This window comes from Plectrocnemia conspersa, unplaced genomic scaffold (assembly GCF_051122295.1).
Source record: "Plectrocnemia conspersa isolate PC_06_02 unplaced genomic scaffold, ASM5112229v1 ptg000011l, whole genome shotgun sequence".
Classification (NCBI taxonomy): Eukaryota; Metazoa; Arthropoda; class Insecta; order Trichoptera; family Polycentropodidae; genus Plectrocnemia; species Plectrocnemia conspersa.
This window is the reverse complement of record NW_028277175.1, coordinates 15143385-15165395: the sequence shown is the minus strand read 5'-3', so window position 1 is coordinate 15165395 and position 22011 is coordinate 15143385. Positions and strand designations below refer to the sequence as shown.

Here is a 22011-nt window from a genome sequence, read left to right as displayed (position 1 = left end):
TCTTACCTGAATCCCTCACATATTTTTCTAGCTTATCGTTTTCTTCTTGAGACGATATCGAGGCCAGATGCATCCCATGGAAGCGGCAGTACTGCGCGGCTTTGAACCAATTGGCCTGGAAAATAGAGGGAAAAAATATGTAAATATCGGCAAGGTGTGCAAAAAGAGAAGAAATAAAGGGGACGAAAAGCGTAACGCGAGGGATTTTCTTCATTAGGCTGCGAGACGAGCCTCGGCTGAGGCTAGGGGATGCTGGGGGATTGTTTTGTGCGAGGAGACGAACGTCGGTTGAATAATGATTAGACGACGGCAACCGGGCGAGCGATAGTCGCTTTAATTAATTTATTTCAGAACTCGATGAACATGTTACCGAAGTTTGCCTGGTAAGAATAAACAGCTGTATGCATAATTTGTGTGTACGGATTAAGTTGTCCTTAAATTAAATTTCCCCTTTTGAAATAAATATGCTTTTGTATTAAAAAACACTATTGATAATAATAAATAATAACCATAAAAAACCCATTTAAGACACAAATATCACTGTATATAACAACTAAAAATTGCTATTCTGCAAAGTTTACTTGTGCTTTAGGAAAATTCGGATTCAACGCAAGAGTCTAAAAGGTTTAGGAGCCACTGCGCAATAAGATTTATTTATTTAATTATTTGTCTATACTACCTTTGCAAATCCCTCTTTTCTATTTGTTTACCCAAGAACTAATCAATAATTGTAAAAACAACGTGTATTGGTGTATTTAATATATGAAAAATGTGTTCATCGGTGCTTTTATGGCATTCGCGTACAATAAGCAGAGCGAACACGGCGGCTCTTATGGCACTAAAGTGGTTAATAATCAGTAATCAAAATGTAATAAGAATCTTAATAATGAATTTACAGGTTAGTAAACAAATCTAGCAATAACAAAAAAAAATAAAAAATTGCTCTTTTCCATGATTTTAATTTAACGTGTATATAATAATACAATATGTGAGTTTTATATAAATTTGTTGGTAAATAACTTTACATATGAATAAACTACATGCATATTGACGCAACTAGTTTACATATATGTATATATTAAAAAAACATTATTAAAAAAGTGCACAAAAAGAGAAAGACTAGAAAAACGAGATAAAAAATACAGATTAAGATACAGGTGTCCGGAACATTCTTCGCATAATTCATCATTGCATGTATAGAAAACACATAATTTAGATCAAGGTGTTCTTATTTACAATGAAATTTACAGTGATTGTTTTTTATTAGTTTGATGATCTCAATTTTAAGCTTATTAATAACAATAACAATAAAATCTTTCCTATTTTTTTTTAATAAATATGTGTATTTTGTAATATAATACACGTTTTCAGTTTTGTTGAAAATTAAATATATTACTTAATTAATGCATTGCCTACACGTAAACCTATTTCTATAAGCAATGAGATGTCAACTTTTTTTTATAAATATATATTTAAGATATACACTTATATCATACTATTGTGCAACTTATTTTATGTAAATTTATATGTAGGAGTAATGATAATAAAAATATACACGCATATGCTGTCAATATTTTCAATGTAAAAATTGTATTTAAAAACTATTTTTTTTTATAAAAAATTATATTTATTTCACAAATAATAATAAAATATAATTCAACATACAAAATAAATTAATTTTAGCAAATTTGAACTAACATTAATCAACATAGAAAATATATAAAAATATACAAATAATCACATATTTACTTATAAATACTTTTATGTAATAATTTTTTGATAGATTATTCCAAAATTCCCCACAAGAATTGGAAAAATTTTAGTTCATTTGTAATATTGCTTTAAATGTTTCTAAGCCCAATTACGTTTTTTCTGTCGTCCAAATTTTATTTACTTTTGAAGAAATGCGTTTCATTGAACCATTTGTGCTTAGCAAGCATAGTTTTTTATTATTTTTAAAAAGTAAATTGTATTTTTATAAATATGTCTGTATATCGTTTGTCAGTTGCTACTATTTGTTTATTTCAACAGTATCTGTATATTTTTTTCTCTTTCTTTTTGATCAACATCAGGTAAATTCACTATATCACAAAATTTTGAAACATATTTAAAACTATTTTTCAGTGTTTCAATTAAAATCGATTTTAAAACTAATCCACTCAAAACAATCAATGTGATAATAATAAGATGAGCGAAGGTCTGAATATTGAAAAAACTATCAAGCCGGGATTTAAATAATACTGTTTTATTCCAAGTAATGTTTCTTCTCGAGAAATTCTCCAGAAAAATGGCAATTCAAAAATTATCATTTATCGACAAATTTACGCAATTTTTTAGAAAGTTTTTTCTTGTTAAAAATTAAATTTGTACGATTATTTTAGAATCGCTGCATAGAAAAGGGTGGGTCCGTGTCAGATTTCTGAAAATATTTATTCTTTCTTGAGCTTTCAATAGAGGTCGGAAGTATTTGAATAGGAAATAATTGTTTACAATTTTCTCAATTACGCTAACCGGTATTATCTATGCTTTGGTAATCTAAGAACTACATTATAATAAAATAAAAAAATGCTCCATATGAAAATCTGCAGATGTCAAAAATGTATGGGGGCTTTCCACATAGTCACGCCATTAAATTTGCCTGTCGGCGAACTTAAATCTCGTTTTTACAAAATCCATTAGGTATTCAATCTGATCGAATATCTAAATTTACTGCTTCTAATTTACATTAGTTGAATATTTTCGTTCATGTTTAATATTTTTCAAACGTTCAAAAAATAATTTGCAAACAAATGTTAACACAAACGGAGCCGCGTCAAAAAACTACAATCTGTCCATTTGAATAATAACTACCTAGAAAGTGCATGCTTTTGAAGTCAATGTTCCGCTCCTTTTATTTATTGTATGTATAAAAAGGGCTGAAGGAACTTATACCTGAAATACATCAGTACATGCATATTCATTATTTGAGGTTGATATGATTTTTTCCAGATTCGGGCCCTTCAATGAGAACGGGCTCCGGGAATTTGTTTTCTCTTCGCCATCACGGCAGACCTGAGTACAACTAAGAAATGTTACATACATTTAAAAAATATGTAGCATCGTTTAGATTGGAAATAAAAAAATAAGAAGAGTCGAATATTATTAACACAATGAATTAGATTTTTTTCGAGAGCGATAAATATAGTTTTAAGAATCGAGTTGATTTAACTGGGAATTCTGTGACCTATGCGAGTTTTTATTTTATTTAAAGGTGAGATTAAATTAATCGTGTGGAGACTTATTTTTTACTTTTATTCTTATAAGATGTAGTGATGTTTCAAAATTTTCCGTCTCACAGCAAATCAAAGCTACGTTCATATGAGGGGTGGGAATGTATATATATCTTCATACGTCATAGAATGTGCGAAATTCTAATATATAATGCGATGATTCGGCGCGTTGCAAAACACGACATAAACCAATGAATCACAAACAAGCACCCTGCCGCTTTCACGATCGGCAGACTCCGACGAAGTCTGTGACACGGAACGATTTTACGACACAAGTGAGAGCGGTAACGCGAGCGTTATTGCCAAATCTCACAGATAGCCTGTTAACGCTTCGATACCTTATAAACACGCACGCAATATATGATTATGATTCGGGTCAAGTTCCTGGTTCTATTCAAAGTTACGTTGCTTAATAACGAGTGAAGAATCCGAAAAAAACAAAAAGTTCGATAGAGGATGCGATGTAATGGAACTTAACAATAGTAAAAAGATACATGTTCTCATTTTATTATTACAATTTAAATCATTTTATTTTGACAAATCATACCACCATAATTTTTTGTGCTTTAAATTAGTACGATAAATACTAATATCAAGCAGATGAATGAGTAATTATTGTATAAATCTTCTTGCTATATGCAAAAGATATTTGTAATGTAAAGAAACAAGGGTTGTGTTTAAATGTGGTATCAATCCCTTAAAGATAGAATGTCCGTGTCAATTCCTAATTCCGCTATATGCGAGGTTTGTTGAGCTATTTATTCTGTGCTAAAGGTTAAACTTCTGCTGAAATACATCGTTACCTCAATTTTGGAATGACTATGAAAACTGTTATTCATGATGAAAATAGTTACTGATGTTTTAATTTAAAAAAATAAAAAATGGATTAGTATGCAATGTAATAATGATAAATATAGTGCTCATAACTAATATTTTATTTATTAAAATGACAATAAAACATCTAAATTGGTGTCGTGAACAGTAGGAAGAAATACCAATAAAAATGAAGAAAGGAGTCGAAAGCGTAGTAACGAGCTATGTTAAGCTTTAAAAAGTTTATGTCAAGAACAGGTCTGCCAAGAGCAAGGGGGTGAAAGGGTACAATTTCTCGGGGCGCGTTCTCCTTGAATGGCCTCCTCCATGAAAAAAGTAAAAATCGACCTCAAATAATGAATATGCATGTACTGATGTATTTCAGGTATAAGTTCCATCAGCGTTTTTATACATACAAGAAACAAAAGGAGCGGAACATTGCCTTCAAAAGCACCCACTTTCTAGGTAGTACTTTCACAACAAACATTATTATTCAAATTAACAGATTGTAGTTGTTAGACGTGTTAATATTTGTTTACAAATCATTGTTGACTTGACTGCTTTTTGAACGTCTAAAAAATATTAGCCATTGGAGAATATATTCAACAAATGTAAATTAGTAGCAGTAGATTTAGGTAGTCGATCTGAAAATTCAGATCGAATACTTAAGTAAGAAGCAAAGAAATAACGAATAATCAACAACAGCACCAGCTGAATTATATAATTTTAATGTTATCAGTGATTAATCAACTGGATTTAATCCGACAAAATAAATAAATAATACTTTCAGTTTCATGTGGTTATTCCTAAAAGAAAATCTAGAAAAACGGTCTCAAATTTATACTGAAAATATTTTTTAAAATATCTCATTTCAGTAAAATCATATCGGAATATATTTTCACCACTAGATATATCTTCTTACCAGTAAAAATATAATTTATCTGGCAGGTGCTAGTAAAATCATATGACTTATCATTATTTATTTACATCCGATGTATAAATGTTAGAGTGAAGGTATATTTTTTGGTAAAGTTATATTTTCACTAGTAAAGTTCAAATACATTTTCATCAGTAGATATTTATATATTTATATAAGCGAAAATATAATTTAACTGATAGACGCTATTATGCTGCTCTAAAATGTCTATGAATCTTAATTTAACAGTTGCGAAACGTTCATTTTCTGTTCAAACCCAAACCCAACATAAATTATTATTTTTATTTTTTATTAAATCTTCCGTTGTAACCTGACAGGTGTGAGCCCAATGCGTTACAACGGGGTAAATCTGTACCAGCTGAGTGAGTTAATAATATATAATGAATATCAGACAGAGAATCAGTGACATCTTTATTAATAAATATAAATTAGTATGTGCAATATAATTTATAACCAATAGATATCACTGCAGCTGGGGCCGTTTTTTGATAATAGCCCATTTGAGTGCCGCAGCGGAGGCTCGAACCCGTAACCTTAGAGTTACTAGTCTGAAACGTTACGGACTACGACATTCCGTCTTTAAACTAATTATAGTTTTAGACCTTTTATTAGCTCAAGTCCAAAACACAAATTAAGCCAGCTCATCTGTCAGGGGAAATCGCATCTCACATATTGCTCCATAGTTTGTCTGCATTTCGACATTACACTATGTTTTAAAAATATGATAGCTATCCTTACTGATATAACTATGAACTTCTAATATAAAAAGGCTAATCAAAGTATATTTAAACCGAATTTTGGTCAATAGAAGAGCAAGAAAACAATTATCACTTCTCAGAAGACAAAAATTCACGTCAAAGCAATAAAATCGTATTGGTGCCGTCGCAGTGGGAACGCTTGGTAACGTTCCATATGTCATATGTTCCATAATTTGCTTAGTTGCATTCTAGGACATATATAACATGCCTTGATCAAATTTTGCATACACAGCGAAGGATATTAAATGTATTTTATATATATGCAAATAAGCATTTTTGTTTATATACCTTCGCTACTTCTCGTTGTGTTTATCGAGCGGCTGTACATTGTATGACACAGTTGGTTGTGCAACAAATCGTACCGTGTTTTAGTGTAGTTTGCTTTTTAATTAAATAGCTACAATACTCGAGTGAGGTTATATTTGTCTTCGTTAAATACAAAGTGAGAATCTTAGAAATTCAAGGAAAACTAGAAATCATCAATGAGATATTATCACAAAAAATCTATACTACTGATATTATTTGATCAAATTCACGAATTTCTTCATATGATTTTGAAGGTTGCAAATATTTTAGTATTTCTGTTTTTAATTTTTTCTACACATTTGGCAATGCCAAATTACTGCGTCAATCTTTGTAGATTATTTTATAATATTTTGATCAAAAATCCAATTTTTAACGAGTCAAAATTACGCGTGTTTAATACTTGCAACATCTTTATTTCTTAAAGAGCTATCTTAAATTATCAAATTGATCACGACTTCTCACGCTAAGGTAATTAAATATATTTTTGACAGTGACCTCTTAAATGCCATTACATGCGTGATGGCATTTAAGATTGTTTTCTTTGCAGATTTATAAAACAATATAAATGAGAAGCTTTTCTTATTTGTATAACATTTTCTTGTATATTACTAGTAATTATCCGTGTAAATTTAAATCCGCATTCATATATATAGTTAATTAACAAGACCATCATTCGTTTATTGAGTCACCCTAGAGGTCATAACATTTTCACTTGACTACTTCGGTGAATTTTGGATTTTGCAACCAAAGAATGCGTCGATCGATTGTGCTCTTAACACTTGAAGGACGCATATACATCATGTAAGACCTTTAATTTTTTATAAATCATAACAATTTTAAACGTTTCTTTGAATGAAAACATATGTTATATCATAAAAAATGCATTGAAGTTGCAGATGCGCTCGACCTCGATCGTCAAGTTTAGATACATTGATTACATGGTGGAAATCTGATTAATGTAATATTTTTCTAAAATAATAACAAGTGGCTCACCTTGAAGAATATTCCGAGATAATAGCGCTTTTCTCCAAGTTTCAGAAGAGGCATCGTCCACCTATTGATCCCCAAAGTGGCTTCATCTTCACAATGCGGACAATCTGAAAGTAACGAGATTCTGGCATTAAATTTAAAAGATTAGCATGCAACTACCATAAGCTACATTTTTTCCAAAATTAAAACCATGCATCATTACACCTAAACGTCAGCTTTAACACCACCTATCTACAATACCTAAACAAAAATATGCACCTCGCTTTTTTGCATACCATTAGTTATGAACTGGTTTAAGTTTTTGTGTGTCACACCTCTGTTTGAGCATATGGATTAAATTCCTGAACCAGTTTGTTAATTTAAATGGTACTGCTTATATGTATTTATTATATAATATTAATAATATATTATTCGAACGCAATAATTAATAATAGATTAAATCGTCGTTTTGATCGTTGAGCATCGCTGACTCGTTAGGAAATTTCGCAATATTAATTACCCGCATGCAAAATTACGTCAAATTGCATGAGCGTTATCCGAAATAAAATCTTTGTTATATCTTGTTTGGCATTGGATTTCACGATGTTGTCCATTAAACAACCAGTTTAATTTATATAGTACGGCACATTATCTTTCTTGAGTATGTAGTAGCATTATCAGTAGTGATTCATCTTGATCTATATAAGTTCGGCCTTGATATAAAAAGTGGGTTGAAAATGTTAACTATTGAGACATTTCCCTGATGTTGTGCCAACAGCTTGACATATTTTACACCTATTTTATTTATAAAAGTTCTTTAAATATTTATTATTTACATAGTATATTTACAAGTCACGCATCTGAATATGCACGGTGAATATCTCATGAACTATTAATGGTATAAAAAATTAATACAAATGATTTTTGTGGCTGTTTGTAAACATATTATGGCATTAACGTTTCATAAGATACCAGTATTCAAAAAATTATATAAATACCTCAAATAAATAACCCGTTAACGTTAATTTTTGATCAAAAACGGCTACAGGACGTAGAACCACAAATTTATTTTATCGAAAAATATCATAAGAACATTTAAGGTTATGTCATGATCTTTTCACTTTGAGAATATTATCTATCGTTGAACATAAGAATTATTTGTTATTTTGAAAATTTTACATTTTAACATTTAAATAAATAAACATTCACACCATAAAAATTGAATTTTTATCATTAATAATAAAAAAATAGATTCTATTTTTAAATATAAGAAAATCTCAAATCCATGTTTAAGTCAGTTTTTTTTATATATATTTTCATGCATTTTTATATTATTATTATTATTATTAATTAGACAATATGTTTTTAATACCATATGCTATTGAAATACTATAAAAAATATTTATCACTAGCTACAAAATTATCATTTTAATGCGTATACAACGATCAATCACGCATAACGTTCTATTCGGGTCATTGGTATGTGACATTTAGCGCAAAAAATATTTCTTAACTTTATCTTTTGGTCATAAGCGTCTCAATGTCGACTGGGTGCGTATGTTAATTAATAATAAATCAATGCATATACAAATAAACTCGACTCAAAACAAGCATCTATGTATCTACAGAAAATGCATTTAAAACCACCAGCTCCAAAATGTAAATATCATCACACAATACCTATTGAGTAACTTTTATTACCATATAACTAGCGTTCAAGCGTGTTAGTTATGGATTTGCAAATGCAAGTTAAATAAAAATAATATATGTTGTTATGATTAATTTATTTAATTTTTATAATGATCCGGTTCGCTGTTTTAATACCGAGGAATCTGCGCATTTATCTTATATCGTACAGAGGCGAAAAAATCCAAAAACGTTGTCAAATAAAAAAGGTTGGGAACTGTCAATCTCGAAGACAACCATGAGTAACTAGTGACCAATCAGGTACAAAATAGCTATTAAGAATTAATGACCAGTATTATAGACGAGTGGTATAAGTCTCTGAATATTGGCTTGAAAGACCTGGGTTCGAATCTCATACGGACTAGATTATTACAGATTAGGTTTATTCTTTCGGAGGAAAATCGTGATAATTAAATAAAATTGAGCTAGGCTGTACACATCTGGTATTAAAAATTCTCTAATAATGACATGATTTTTAAATTTGCCTACATTTTGCAAAAAAAAAATCTTACTACATATTATGGAGGTGTCTAAAAATTCTATATCATAACAAAAGTTCAATTATTAGTCATTATAAAAAGGAATTAACAGCGTTAACTAAATTGCAAGTCTCATAAAAGCTTGTATGGGGTCCGATCAATCTAATATAAAACTTGTTTTAAAGCAAAAATTTTTTTTATATTTTATTTGGATGCAAGTTTAGTATCTAAACGTTTTTTATTACAAATTATTTTATGTAAGATTTTATCCAACAGAGTTATGAGTGTTTTTAAATTTGCCACCATTTTGCAAAAATGTGACATTTTATTTTTCTAGCAAATATTATAGGGATGCTTAAGAATTCTATATTATGACAAAAATTCAATTTTTTGTTGTTAAAACAATGGAAATACTAGTAAATCTTATAAACGTTTGTATGGAGGCTCGATCGACTTATAAACTTGTTTTGAAGCAAAAAACTAATTTTATGAGATATTTTTTGTTAGCCAATACTATAAGGCTTATTAAGAGCTCTATTCTATAACAAAAATTCAAGTTTTAATATTCATAGAAAATATCTTATATGCGTTAAAAAAATAAAATTGCATATTTTCTAGAGACATTTGCTATATATTGTAAATAAATTAATAGTACATTTTTTTTAAAAATATTTATAAAAGTATCAAATATAAGTTTTTAATATAATTAAGCTTATTACAAGCGATTTTTTATTAAATTTATAAAAAAAAACATATTTTTAGCAACATTATGTTTTATACATATGTTTTTTTGTTAAATATATATAATGAATTAAAGCAGCTGATTATTACATCAGTATGACCTAGTTCGATTTAAATTAATCATCATGATATTCATCTATGAGATTATGAAAATTTAGGATGATCGATCAAGATTTTAATTATATAATAATCACTAATTCTGATCTTCCAGGTTAGATTGAAATTTAAAAATACTTAGTTCCATGTGGAATTCGTGCCCAGGTCTTTCATGTCTATAGTCAGCGACTTATACCACTCGTATATCGTGCTGGTTATATCTTAAATATAAACTATTTAAAAAAAAAACAATGCTGAACAATTCAAGAACTCAAAAGCGAATAATAAAAACGCTACTCATGTGAGAACTATAGGGCGAGTGAATCGAGACTAAAATTCAGTGTTTCCAGACAGAAGAGCTCGCCATAAATCTCCCATTAAGTGAAAGCAATACAGAAAAATATTAAATAGTGCTGATAAAGAACCATGGACATTTATATGTTGAGCTTTCATATGTATATGTAGATGTAAAGGCGTCAACCGTCCTTTTAGTTAGTAAGTCCATGCAGCTGCTGAGGAAAATTTTCTAAAAAATAATAATGTTCAGATTTTCCTGTTCTCACAGCTTTAGAATTATTTTTGTATGATTATTTAAAAGAGGAAGTGTTTGTGAAAAATCTAGATTATCTCATGATCTGAAGGGAAATATTCGTTGAAATAACCAAGCTATTTTGCATGCAGCTATAAAGACTTATTTTTATGTGTAAGTTAAAAAAATCTATGCTACGTAAATTATGCATAATATTTTTATTTTTTAAATGGTTAAGCTATATTTGATCTAATCTGTACCTTAGATTTAATGCGCACTGTAAATATATACTTCATATTAATACAATAAGTCTGGGATTGTAAATTGTTATCGGAACAATCTTATCACGCAATTCGTAAATTAGGAATGTGCAGTGTAAAGTGTCCTAAAAACTACTTTTTACGAAATGGAGTTAAAATCAATATATGTATTTTTTTTCATATATGGTATTTCATGAACTTTTGACTACGCTATTGGATTTTTGTCTCTGTGTATCGTCTCAAAACAGCAGGGAATTTGGGTTGTTGTGTTGTCAGCCCTTAACCACACAAACACCGGGTTTGTGCACCTAGGTACTAACCAATGTCTAGGTTGGTTATGTTGGATTCCCCGTCCCCCTCCAACGGATTGTTCTTTTTCATCTGAGCTTCGCGATAATTTTGCGAATAGATCGACCAGAGCTTTTTCAGCGCCGCTAGCTGTTCTGGCGAGGCCGCTGCAAGGGGAAACCATGGTTGTTAAATTTTTGGCCATACAATGTGTAAATCATCCTCGCCGAGCGCTAGAGATAATTCCCACGCTCTTTGCGCAACGAATATAATAATAATATATCACGGACGAGTAAGTGGTTCGTTCATTTTGCACAAAATAGATTTACGTAATGAGTAGACGTTGATTTAATAGTAATGTACTTAAAAGGCGAAAACTAGAGCTTTTAAACCGTAAAACGTATTTTTTATAGACTCATAACATAATAACAAAATATTCCTAGTAGTATGATATTTTAATAGATATTTAATCAGACATATCTCGTCACTTTTGCGTTGCGTAAAAGTGTCTGCGGGATACGGATCAAAAGTGAATTTGGCATTTGGAGAACCGTCTTCTGAGATGAAGAAACGTTTTCCATCAATCATACATACATCATCGGGTGGATTTATATCGCGGATGGAAGACGAAAATCTTACATTTTGTAATATGACTAATGGATACGAAACTGTATATACAAATAGCAATACTTGCTCGTTTTTAATTACAATTATATTAACATCCTCGCCCTGTTCATATAATATATAGTGTAAGAGTCACATTTGGAATTGGATTTTTGAGATTCAATTATATCTCATTTCGTCGGGGGCGTTTAGAGCAATTTTATTTAAGGGCAGAGTCGAGGGGCGAAAATAAAATTAGTAACGGAGCGAGATTAAAAATGCGATGAGCATTTATATTTCAATTTCCGGTAACATTATTGGCAAAAGGTCATCAAATTTAATTATTAAATATATTTATCTTAATATTTTAACTCTCATTTTTATTAAACTGCGAATTTGATGACCATGATCTTATAAAATTGCACAAAAATAACTTAACGCAACGATTTAATTTATATATTTATGTATTTAAATTTAATTCTTAACAAGGTGCATTTTTTATTGTTATGCAAAATTAATATCTGCGTATAACGTTTTATATGCTTAAAAATGAAACGATACGAGTCGTACGTAGGCTTCAGAAATATGCAGGTTTCGAAAGGTCAGCTAGTTTCACAGACGAGGTATGTGTCATTGATTTGAATCAAAAATATATAAAGTAATTTTATTTTAATACAATCAAATTCCGAATGAAACACTTATATATTTTTTATTTGAATTCTATTATGTTGAGCATAGCTGTCGTTTTAATCTGAGATCGTCGCCAAAATTAACGTTACAACACGATTTCGAACTAAAAACGACGACTTTTTTTCGAAGACATATTTGTTGAGACTATTACATGAACTGGAGAAAGTGATAAAAGCCCGTCTTGGACGGACTGAGCCGCATACGCACACACACACAAAACGTAATAACTCGATTATAAGTCGACTGGTAATATCAATTTGGATAGTTTATTTAACACGCGACGAAATACTTTTATTTTAAGCGAAAACCTTGAATAAAATTCGAAAATAGAAATATTTTTCTAAACTAAAATGTTGAAATCGTTCATTGATTTGACATAAATCCACCGCGAATAATCACCATAGCGCAATATTACAAGTTTTATTTTATTCTTGCAAGACTTTCCCGTAAACGTTTTTTTAACGACTGTTTAATTAAACGCAATTGCGAAATAAATCTCATTAATATTTATGCATATTAAATTGTTTTTATAACCGAGTTCCACTCTGTCTATTCGGTCGATTATCTAACAAAGTAGTTCGATTATATGAGCGCAATTAATTAGATTATGTATTTAAAAAAAACGCGTGACGAAAAACAAAGCGTTATGGCCAATTATATACAAACTATCAAAACAATAAGAGTCGAGGGTTGCTATATGTAAAAAATGCACGTTTAACGACAAACCTGATTTTGCGAGAGAAGCCGGAAAACTGAGCGACACCAACACAATTACTATACTGAACACAGCAATAATTCGATTGAAGGATTTCATGATGTATTTCATTTAGTTTGATCGATATAAATATTTAATTTTATTAACATATAAATTATTCGAAACGTATTTTTGCTGCTTTTCTACGTTTTAAAACATTTAATAGCATTGCGTAAGTTTAAAATGTCAAGAATTTAGTTTTATAGGTTATGTAAAAGCCGGTAATACGCGCGCCGTCCGCATGCGCAAAAAGCAAGCGGCAAACTGAAGTTTGATTTGTTCGAATTTTGAATTTGAACGGCGCGTAATGGTGGCGCAGGTTTACAACGCGGGGCCCGCGGCTAGATTGTTTAATGAAGGTTGTTTAATTAATTCGGACGTCAGATGCCAGTAGGTTTTCCCAATCGAACTCTGCGAAATATTGAGATGGCCATCGGCGACTTAGTTATGCCCGAATTTTCATCATCTAAATACTAAACGGAAAACGGAAGTGCGTAAATCAATAATACATCATTAATTCTCAATTGTGAATAGAATAAAAATATTATTAATAATAATATAAAATGATTTTGTGCCAGGGGCCCACTTAATCGGCTCTTCATGCATATGCGAAAAAATCCTAATGATATAATTGCTAATTTTTCGTAAGACTTTCGTGAAGTACAAGCAATACAAATATGACATACATATATATATATATACAATACTACCACTATTTAGTGAAGAAAAAGTAAGATTTATGAGATTTTTTAGACTCGCGTGAATAAAGGCAGGTAGCAAAATGCACAAAGTTTTATTGATGTTATCAGAATAAGCACAATACATTTCCAAATTAAATAATAAAAATTGAAGAATTTATGAAATAAAAACATATATATTGATGAAAATAAGCTTCGATTACGATATCCTTCAGGTGATAAAACAACGTGTATCAATTCTTAGCGAATAAATTTATTATTATTTTCTTGACCTAGGAGAATTTGAAAAATACTATAGATTTATCAACAACCCGTTTATACACATTCGGAGAACAATTTAATTCAGGAACAGCTTATTGATTTGATAAATGATGGATGTGCAAAACATGTTTTCCGTGAAAACATGTTTTGAACATCCGTCGTAGTGTTTTCTGGATGACATGGCACAGTTCTATCCCGATGGTGCAAAGATGGCTTTAAGAGTGCTGATTCCATTTGTAACCACCACGAGTGTGAGACGGATTTTTTCATACTACTTGTTATTAAAACAAAATCATGAAACAGTTTTGACGCGACAAATGACATAAACGTTTCATTAGCCAAAACGAAACCAAACATAGAAAAACTGGTCCAAGCAAAGCAGATGCGCCCATCATAATGAAATTTGCCATTTTCTGAATAAATAATTGTTTGGTGAAAAATGTTTTTTTATCCCTTCACCCTCGTTCTTTACAAAATAAATATATATTTTCAATAACGTTTGCTTGCAATCCGACACAATTAACCAAATTACATTATTGCATTCATTACTTATCCATTGTATATTAGAACAAGGAAAGAACACATGCATAATTTTTATTGTTCTTAGATTCTAGAAAGCTTAATTTTTTTTTGGAATATTAAAATATATTAAATATTTTCATAAAATGAATTGTCAGTTCCCTCTCCATCATCAAAGTGAGTCAGACAATTACTAGCTCATAAAATCGTTTGGGAGAAAATTGTTATTTTATTAATTTTATTGCTTTTTACCACAATAAAATGGTTACAGAATACGATTAATCAGAGTATGAAACTGATAGTGAATTTTATGATTCAGCATTATTAACTACAAACGGTTCATCTTCGAGCAACACATCGCATAATATTATTAGTGATAAGACGATTCCAAATTTTTACCGATTCCGATATATTTCCCTATACTTCTTCCGATACGATTCCTACTTCCGATTTCGATTCAAACAATAAAAAATAGTGAATATAAAATTTTTTTTTACTACTATTACTAAAAATAATGAATTTAAATAAATAATACCATTTTTTTTACGAAATGAGAAAAACGCTACCGTTATAAACTGCCCCCCCCCCGAGATTTTATTTCTGGAGAACCAGGAATAAATTTCAAAGAGATCCTAAAAATCATTTTGCAGTTTTTGGAGTTGAATTGTATTTGGAGTTTCTGTGCATATATGCACAGAAACAAATAGATGTGCTGATTTAAAAAATGCCTCATTATCAACCTGACCTTCTACTTCATGTTCTTTGAAAACTACATGAAAACTCGTTTCTAATCAAGATGTATTTTTACTTTGCAAATTTTACAAAGCATAAATAAAAAAATCGATGGAAATTTTTCTTAGTCAACCAAATCAATTCTATATACACCTTTCTTTGGGAAAACTATGTCAAGACGAACACTTGAGAAAACTTGACAATTGTTTCATTTTTATGATATTATTTCTTACGATCCCAAACTTTATAATACATTTACATAATCTTAAAAATTAAAATAAATTCAGTTAAAACTTTTTAATAAGATTTAAAATAAAGCAGAATCACGTTTATACGTTTATTGCTAATTATTTATCATTTTTACATCTGCATTTTAACATAAAATAATAGTAAAAAATACATAAAAAAATATTTTTACTTTAAATATAAATTAATAGCCAATTACTAAAAAAACATTTTAATCCTATTTAAAAAAAAACAGGGTTGAAATGGTTTTAACAATAGCTTGTATATGAATTGTAGGGTCTATTAGCCATCAATGCTTTTTAAAGAAATCGCCATGCAAGAAACGCAAAGAAGCATACATCTAATGTTCAGTAGTTTGAACTAAATATATATGTACATATGTATATATAATCTTAAATTTTATATTAAAAAAAAATTTTTTTCCTTCACTTATAGCTTTGTAAAAGATTTTTGTGTATTTACTTTATTTATTTTATATCATTAAACTAGAAAATTGTTATAAGCTCGTACTTCCTTTAAAAATATGTATTTTTCTGCATTATTAATTTTATAATAAACACTTATGAAAAAAAAAGATATTAATAAATACTCATATAGCTAAATTTATATAGAAATACTAGCCATCGTAAAGTTTCAAGGTAATTTTTGGAAAATTGCAATGAACTTTCTTCGACTATAACCAGAAGACTATAAAAATACTGTTCGTTCTTTAGAAACTTCTTGATAGTACATATATATGTATATATGCAAATAATGGAGAATAGAAACCACTAGGTACAACACTGTTTTAAATGTATTATATACATATATTATTTGCATATGCTTATACTAGTGCTAGAAAAATAATAGATTATCGCTCGCATCTTATCCACAATTTAAATAATACAGTGCCGTCATAAATGATTGTCAGTATATTAAAAAATAGTAGTAGCAGTAGTGATAAACATTGATAAATTAAAAGCAATGGGTTCAAATTGCAAGTGTGTGAGAGAGGGAGCTTATAATTATATTTAATTATAACTTTGATTGATCACGACCGACGCGTTTTTAGTTTTTCGTATTCTACCTGGTGAATATAGAAGCGTTAAATTGAATCGAGCTAGGTCATGACTTATACTAGATATATTATATTATTAGTTTTTTACTACGAGATAATGAGGTAATGAATATATGTATCTTAGTCTAAAAAGATGCTCATTTTTAATTTTCTGTGAAAATAATGTAAGAAAGTAATTAATTAAAAAGACGAGTAGGACTTCAGTGCATTATATGAAAAAACGGATGAGTTAATAATGACTTTTATTGAAAAGAAAATATAGCTTCAAGTTATTAATTATGGTTTTTATGTTGATTTAGATTAGGTTATATTTAAAAACACATCGAGCACATTTAATACTCGACAGAGATCTCTTTACTACGTGAAAATGTATAAATCTAAAACATTCATATTTAAATGATGTCAATCTCCAACCAAGATCGTTTTATGTGTTGATTAAATCAATACAGTTTTATTCACAAACGTATTGCACGCTGCAAGAATGCAGTTTCGCAGGTAGCACTTTGTGAGCTTCTGATTGTCTCTACACGAAATGAAACGGTCAACGACGGCCTTGATTATTCTTGCCGTAGCAATTTATGTATACGTATAGCACACATCCCTCTGCAAGTCGAAGATATTCTTCGACCAGATGGCCTTCTTTATATGACTAGAAAGGCATGATGCATCTTCCGGCTAGATCTGCGTGACGGACAAAGGCCGAGCGGTCATTTACCAGCAGGTAGTTGAAAGCGCCTGTCAGCTTTCAACAGTTTCATGTTTCAGGACTGATTTTTTGCTCGTAGATGCCTTATTGCTGAATCACAAATCGTCAGCGTCATTGTCGACCTTCATCCGGATAGCTTATCGCTTGAGACGGATATTGTGGCCTTGAAAATACCGATGGCATTTCGATGTGGCGATATACTGGTATTTTAATTAACTATTCTTAACTAGTTCAACAATGCGTTTAAAATAAAAATAAAAAAATTACCATAATACGTAAAAAACCAGGTACATTAATTTAAAATAATTCTAAAATCATCTGTTTAATTTACAAAAATAGTAGGATGCTGTAACTTGTTACCAGATGGGGAAAAATTACTCATGTATTTTTGCAAGATTATTGGGTAATAACAAGTGCCTTTTTATAACTTGCGAATAATATTCGAAAAGTGAAGATAAAGCTTATAAATTATTATAAAGCATGAAGTCTTGCTTTTGATCTTTGTTTTTTTAGAAACCAACAGGCGTTTCCGACAGGTAACAATTGCAAATACTTATTGACATTGTTGAATAGGTTTATCGATCGTTAAATACCTATAAAAACGATATTTTTATTTTCTCTAAACTTTTCTTAGAAGCGTCTTTTTATTATTCTTTTATCATAAACATACTTACAATCATCTCAAACATACGTATTCATAAATACATTCTTTAATAAACATATTATTAAAGATTCACACGAAATGTTAAATTATAATATTAAATATTAAAAAAAGCCCGCAGCTGAAAGTTGCCAAGCATTGACGGATTGTCGACACCACCCTTTAGCAATTTTAAAAAGTGCTTTATAAGATAGATGCGATGTAAAAAATCCAATGAGTTATTATAAGTATGTAATTTAAATATTAAATTATTAACAACAATGAGTATATTCGGGGACGCTAGAACCAGAATGCGAAACGGCAATACATTTTTAAAGTGACACGCGTTCCGCATAACCAATCCGAGCATCCCCGACGCTTTATCGCAAATTTTGGCAGTGTATATATAAACCCTTCATCTTTGCTCAAACGTTACTCTCAAGTCATTGTCGGAAGAGAATAAGCACATTCACGTGAATTCCGCCGGGCATCTATATCTTGAAAATACAAGAATGCGACAAGATACTTATCGATGCTGGAAGGTATTTAGTTGTCGACTGCGCACCTCCACAGCGACTCCAGGTATTTTTGTAAGGATAGCGTATTCGAATTTGTAAATACTCTGAAAAGCTTTCTGGCCATCAACATATAAAACATATTACTAGTTCTTAATTGATACATGTAAGTCGTTGATGAAGAAAAAAAAGGAGAAGACCCTGATTGTGTTCCTGATTCACTACCAAACTCCTGTTGGAACATAGTTTGCCGCACAATTAAATGCCAAAAGAATAAGAAAACACAAGTTTTGGAATATATAAATTATACATAAAATCTGGAAACGAACACGAAATTCTCTCATCTATGAAGAATTTCGTACTCTGCGATCGCGTGCAAAATTGATGATTTCCAATTGCCATCGGAACTATATTGGAGACTGTGAAAAGTCGATAATTTTAGATCCGAAAAATTTTTGGAAATTCGTTAATTCAAAACGCGATGGCCAATCCTTACTGTCATCGATGAGTTGAAACAACATCAATTTTGAAGGTTCTGAAGAGATTGCAGATGGATTTGCTAGGTATTTTCAAACCGTATACCATAATGATGGGTCACATTTAGAGTTTAATTCTAATTACGATGAGACTCATCGTTCATGGTCATCTTTGTTATCAATCAAAACCTTTAGTTTGGTTGATATGGAATATGGATTTAGCAGACTAAAGTCCATTTTTACCTCGGGACCAGATTTTATTCCAGACTACATTCTGAAAGGATGCAAGTCTGGTATTTTACAGCCTCTAAAATTTATATTTAATTTAATTTTGAGATCCTCTTGTTTTCCAGAATTGTGGAAATGTTCAAAAGTCACTCCGATTCATAAAAAGGGTCCCAAATCTCAGATTGACAATTACAGGCCAATAGCTTTGATCTCATCACCTGCAAAATTATTTGAAATTGTTTTGCATAAATACATTTTTAATCATTGTAGGTGTATGCTTCTCGACCAACAACATGGTTTCCGTAAATCTCGATCCATTGTCACTAATCTAATGGTTTTGTCTAACTATGTTTCAAAATCATTGGACTCGTATACACAGATTTTGAAAAAGCATTTGATAAAGTTAACCATGCTTTACTTGTAAAAAAGTTATATAATTTCGGGTTTTCTGAAGATCTCATAAATCTATTCTCAAATTACTTGACCAATAGATATCAATTCGTCAAGTATAATAATTCCTTTTCAGAACGATATAAGACCCCTACTGGAGTACCTCAAGGATCCAATTTGGGTCCATTGTTGTTTTTATTGTTCATTAATGACATAGAAACAGCAATAGAGCATTCAGATTTTTTATTATATGCAGATGACTTGAAAATTTACAAGAAAATGCATTCGATTTCTGATTCCCTCGACCTACAGGAGGATCTCAACTCTATATGGAAATGGGCTTGCTATAACCAATTGCCTTTCAGTGTAAAGAAATGTCACACAATTTCATTTTCAAGGTCGTTAACGCCGGCAAAATATTCATACCATCTAGGCGGATATTTTCTGGAAAGGTTTTCTTCAACTAAGGATTTAGGAGTGACTCGAAGAACGTTGGAAATTTAGCCAGCACATTGCAGAGACTCATAGAAAATCCTTAAAAATGCTCGGTTTTATCTTGAGAAATGCGCGTTACTTCAGGAATACTTTAGTATTGCGCACTCTTTATGATACTGTAGTCCGCAGCATACTAGAAACTAGCTCCATCATTTGGATCCCAGGCGTAATGAATCAATGTAATGAATTGAAGCTGGAAAAAGTACAACGTAAATTTCTTCGATATTTATACTTGAAGGAATACGGGTATTATCCGTTCTTGTTTCCCAGTGCTTTTATTATGGGAGCCCTGGGATACGTTTCTTTGTCGACTCGCAGAAGTGTTTATGTAATTAAACACTTCTGGAAATTGCTCAAGGGCATCGTAGACAATCCTTCAGTGCTCGAGCAGCTTCAAATGTGGGCTCCTGAAAGTGGTTATAGTTCTCGGTCGCGTCCACTATTCTTGCCTGTTAAGTCTAGAACTGGAGCACTTGCCAACTCTTCTCTGGCCAAGGCTATTTATCTACTCAATTCTGTCCATAGTAATATTGACATTTTCTCTTGCACATATGGAGTTTTGGTTCAGTTCGTATGGGACAATGCACACCTGTTGAGGTGATTTGTGTCTGTTGTTTTGTCTTGTTTATATTTGTATGTATTATGATGTATTAGTACTTTTGACTATCGTGACGCATTGGGTTTGTCTGTCAGGTCACGATGGTTATAATTTTAATAAATAAATAAATAAATGTGGTAGAGAAAATGGTTACCGTTAAACTGTAAGTATTAATGCCAGGAAGGGGACTACTTCAATGCTTTGTAATGAAACATTTGTTGTAATAATATTGTCTTGAATTACTAAGATCGATCGCCTTAAATAAAGGTTATTAAACTAAGGCTGTAAATAAATCTAATTGAAATTAGATAATGGATAACATACCAAACACATTAACGTCATTATTGTAATCGTTGGCGCGATTGCATACTCGTAGTATAATACTCTCAATCATCCCAAAAATTGCACAACGAGATAAAGTGCGTGCGTGAATCTTATTTTTATACCATCAACGCTAATGCGCGTCGTTAATCATCCTCTGTGATGGAAGTAGCAGACAACGTTCCTCCACTCGAGTAGACATAGTAACACCAAAGACATTACCCGAGGGCACTCTCTGCGCTTGGGTGGGACCGGCAAATAAGTCGGACGAGAGAGAAAGTTATCTTCGTCTTTCTACCAATCTCGGATGCTGTAATCGCAGTCATTCTTAATATAATACGTATGTGTGTCTGCAGGTGAGCGTAACCTTGTATAATAACATAATTTTGTAATATATTTATCCAGGTAACGAGCGACAATATCGTGAATGTGCATCAAGATTTATTGAATTTTTTATAGTGCAAATATATCTAAGTATTGTAATAAAGTCATATTCATATAATATGTGATGAATGATGTTGTTGAGATTTAGATGAAAGGTGACTCCATAAAAAGTGTTTACTTTCGTTTTCAATCGCACTCGAATGAGAGTTATCTAACGCGTTGTATCACACAGTAAAATTCCAAATGGCTCAAGGGCATAATTTAGCAAATGGTCATACCTTGTCGTCATTATGTATTGCCATTATTATTCGAAATAAAGATTGTGAGAATTTATTGGATTTCTAAAAATTTGTTTATCTGAGTTTATAGATACGTAATGCAATTATCTTCCAAATTATTTTAGAAATGTTGTAAATATTCACTTCGATTACAAGTCAATTTAAAACGACTTATGCTGATGGTGTATGTTATGCTTATGACTTATAAATTAACGTATGGTTAATTCAAAGCAGAAATGAGTGACGTCCGTTAAGTGATGTGAAAGATAGGCGTGGAAGGCCATTCGCT

At 30.7% G+C, this 22011-nt stretch overlaps 1 protein-coding gene across 6 annotated transcripts in view; it reads right to left on the bottom strand.

The window, feature by feature from the left end:
• The window catches only part of tfc (Brevican core protein triforce), a 66893-nt gene that overhangs the window by 660 nt on the left and 44222 nt on the right, over window positions 1-22011 (bottom strand). For 2 of the 6 annotated variants that reach the window (XM_088197480.1, XM_088197486.1), the window contains 2 exons: window positions 7077-7180; window positions 7-115 (listed from right to left, as the gene is read on the bottom strand). In XM_088197480.1, coding sequence (XP_088053606.1) covers window positions 7-115; window positions 7077-7180 — 213 coding nt within the window. Of the gene's footprint in view, window positions 1-6; window positions 116-7076; window positions 7181-11163; window positions 11299-13150; window positions 13445-22011 lie in introns of those variants that run through there. The other 4 variants (XM_088197481.1, XM_088197483.1, XM_088197484.1 and 1 more) reach the window with 4 other exon arrangements.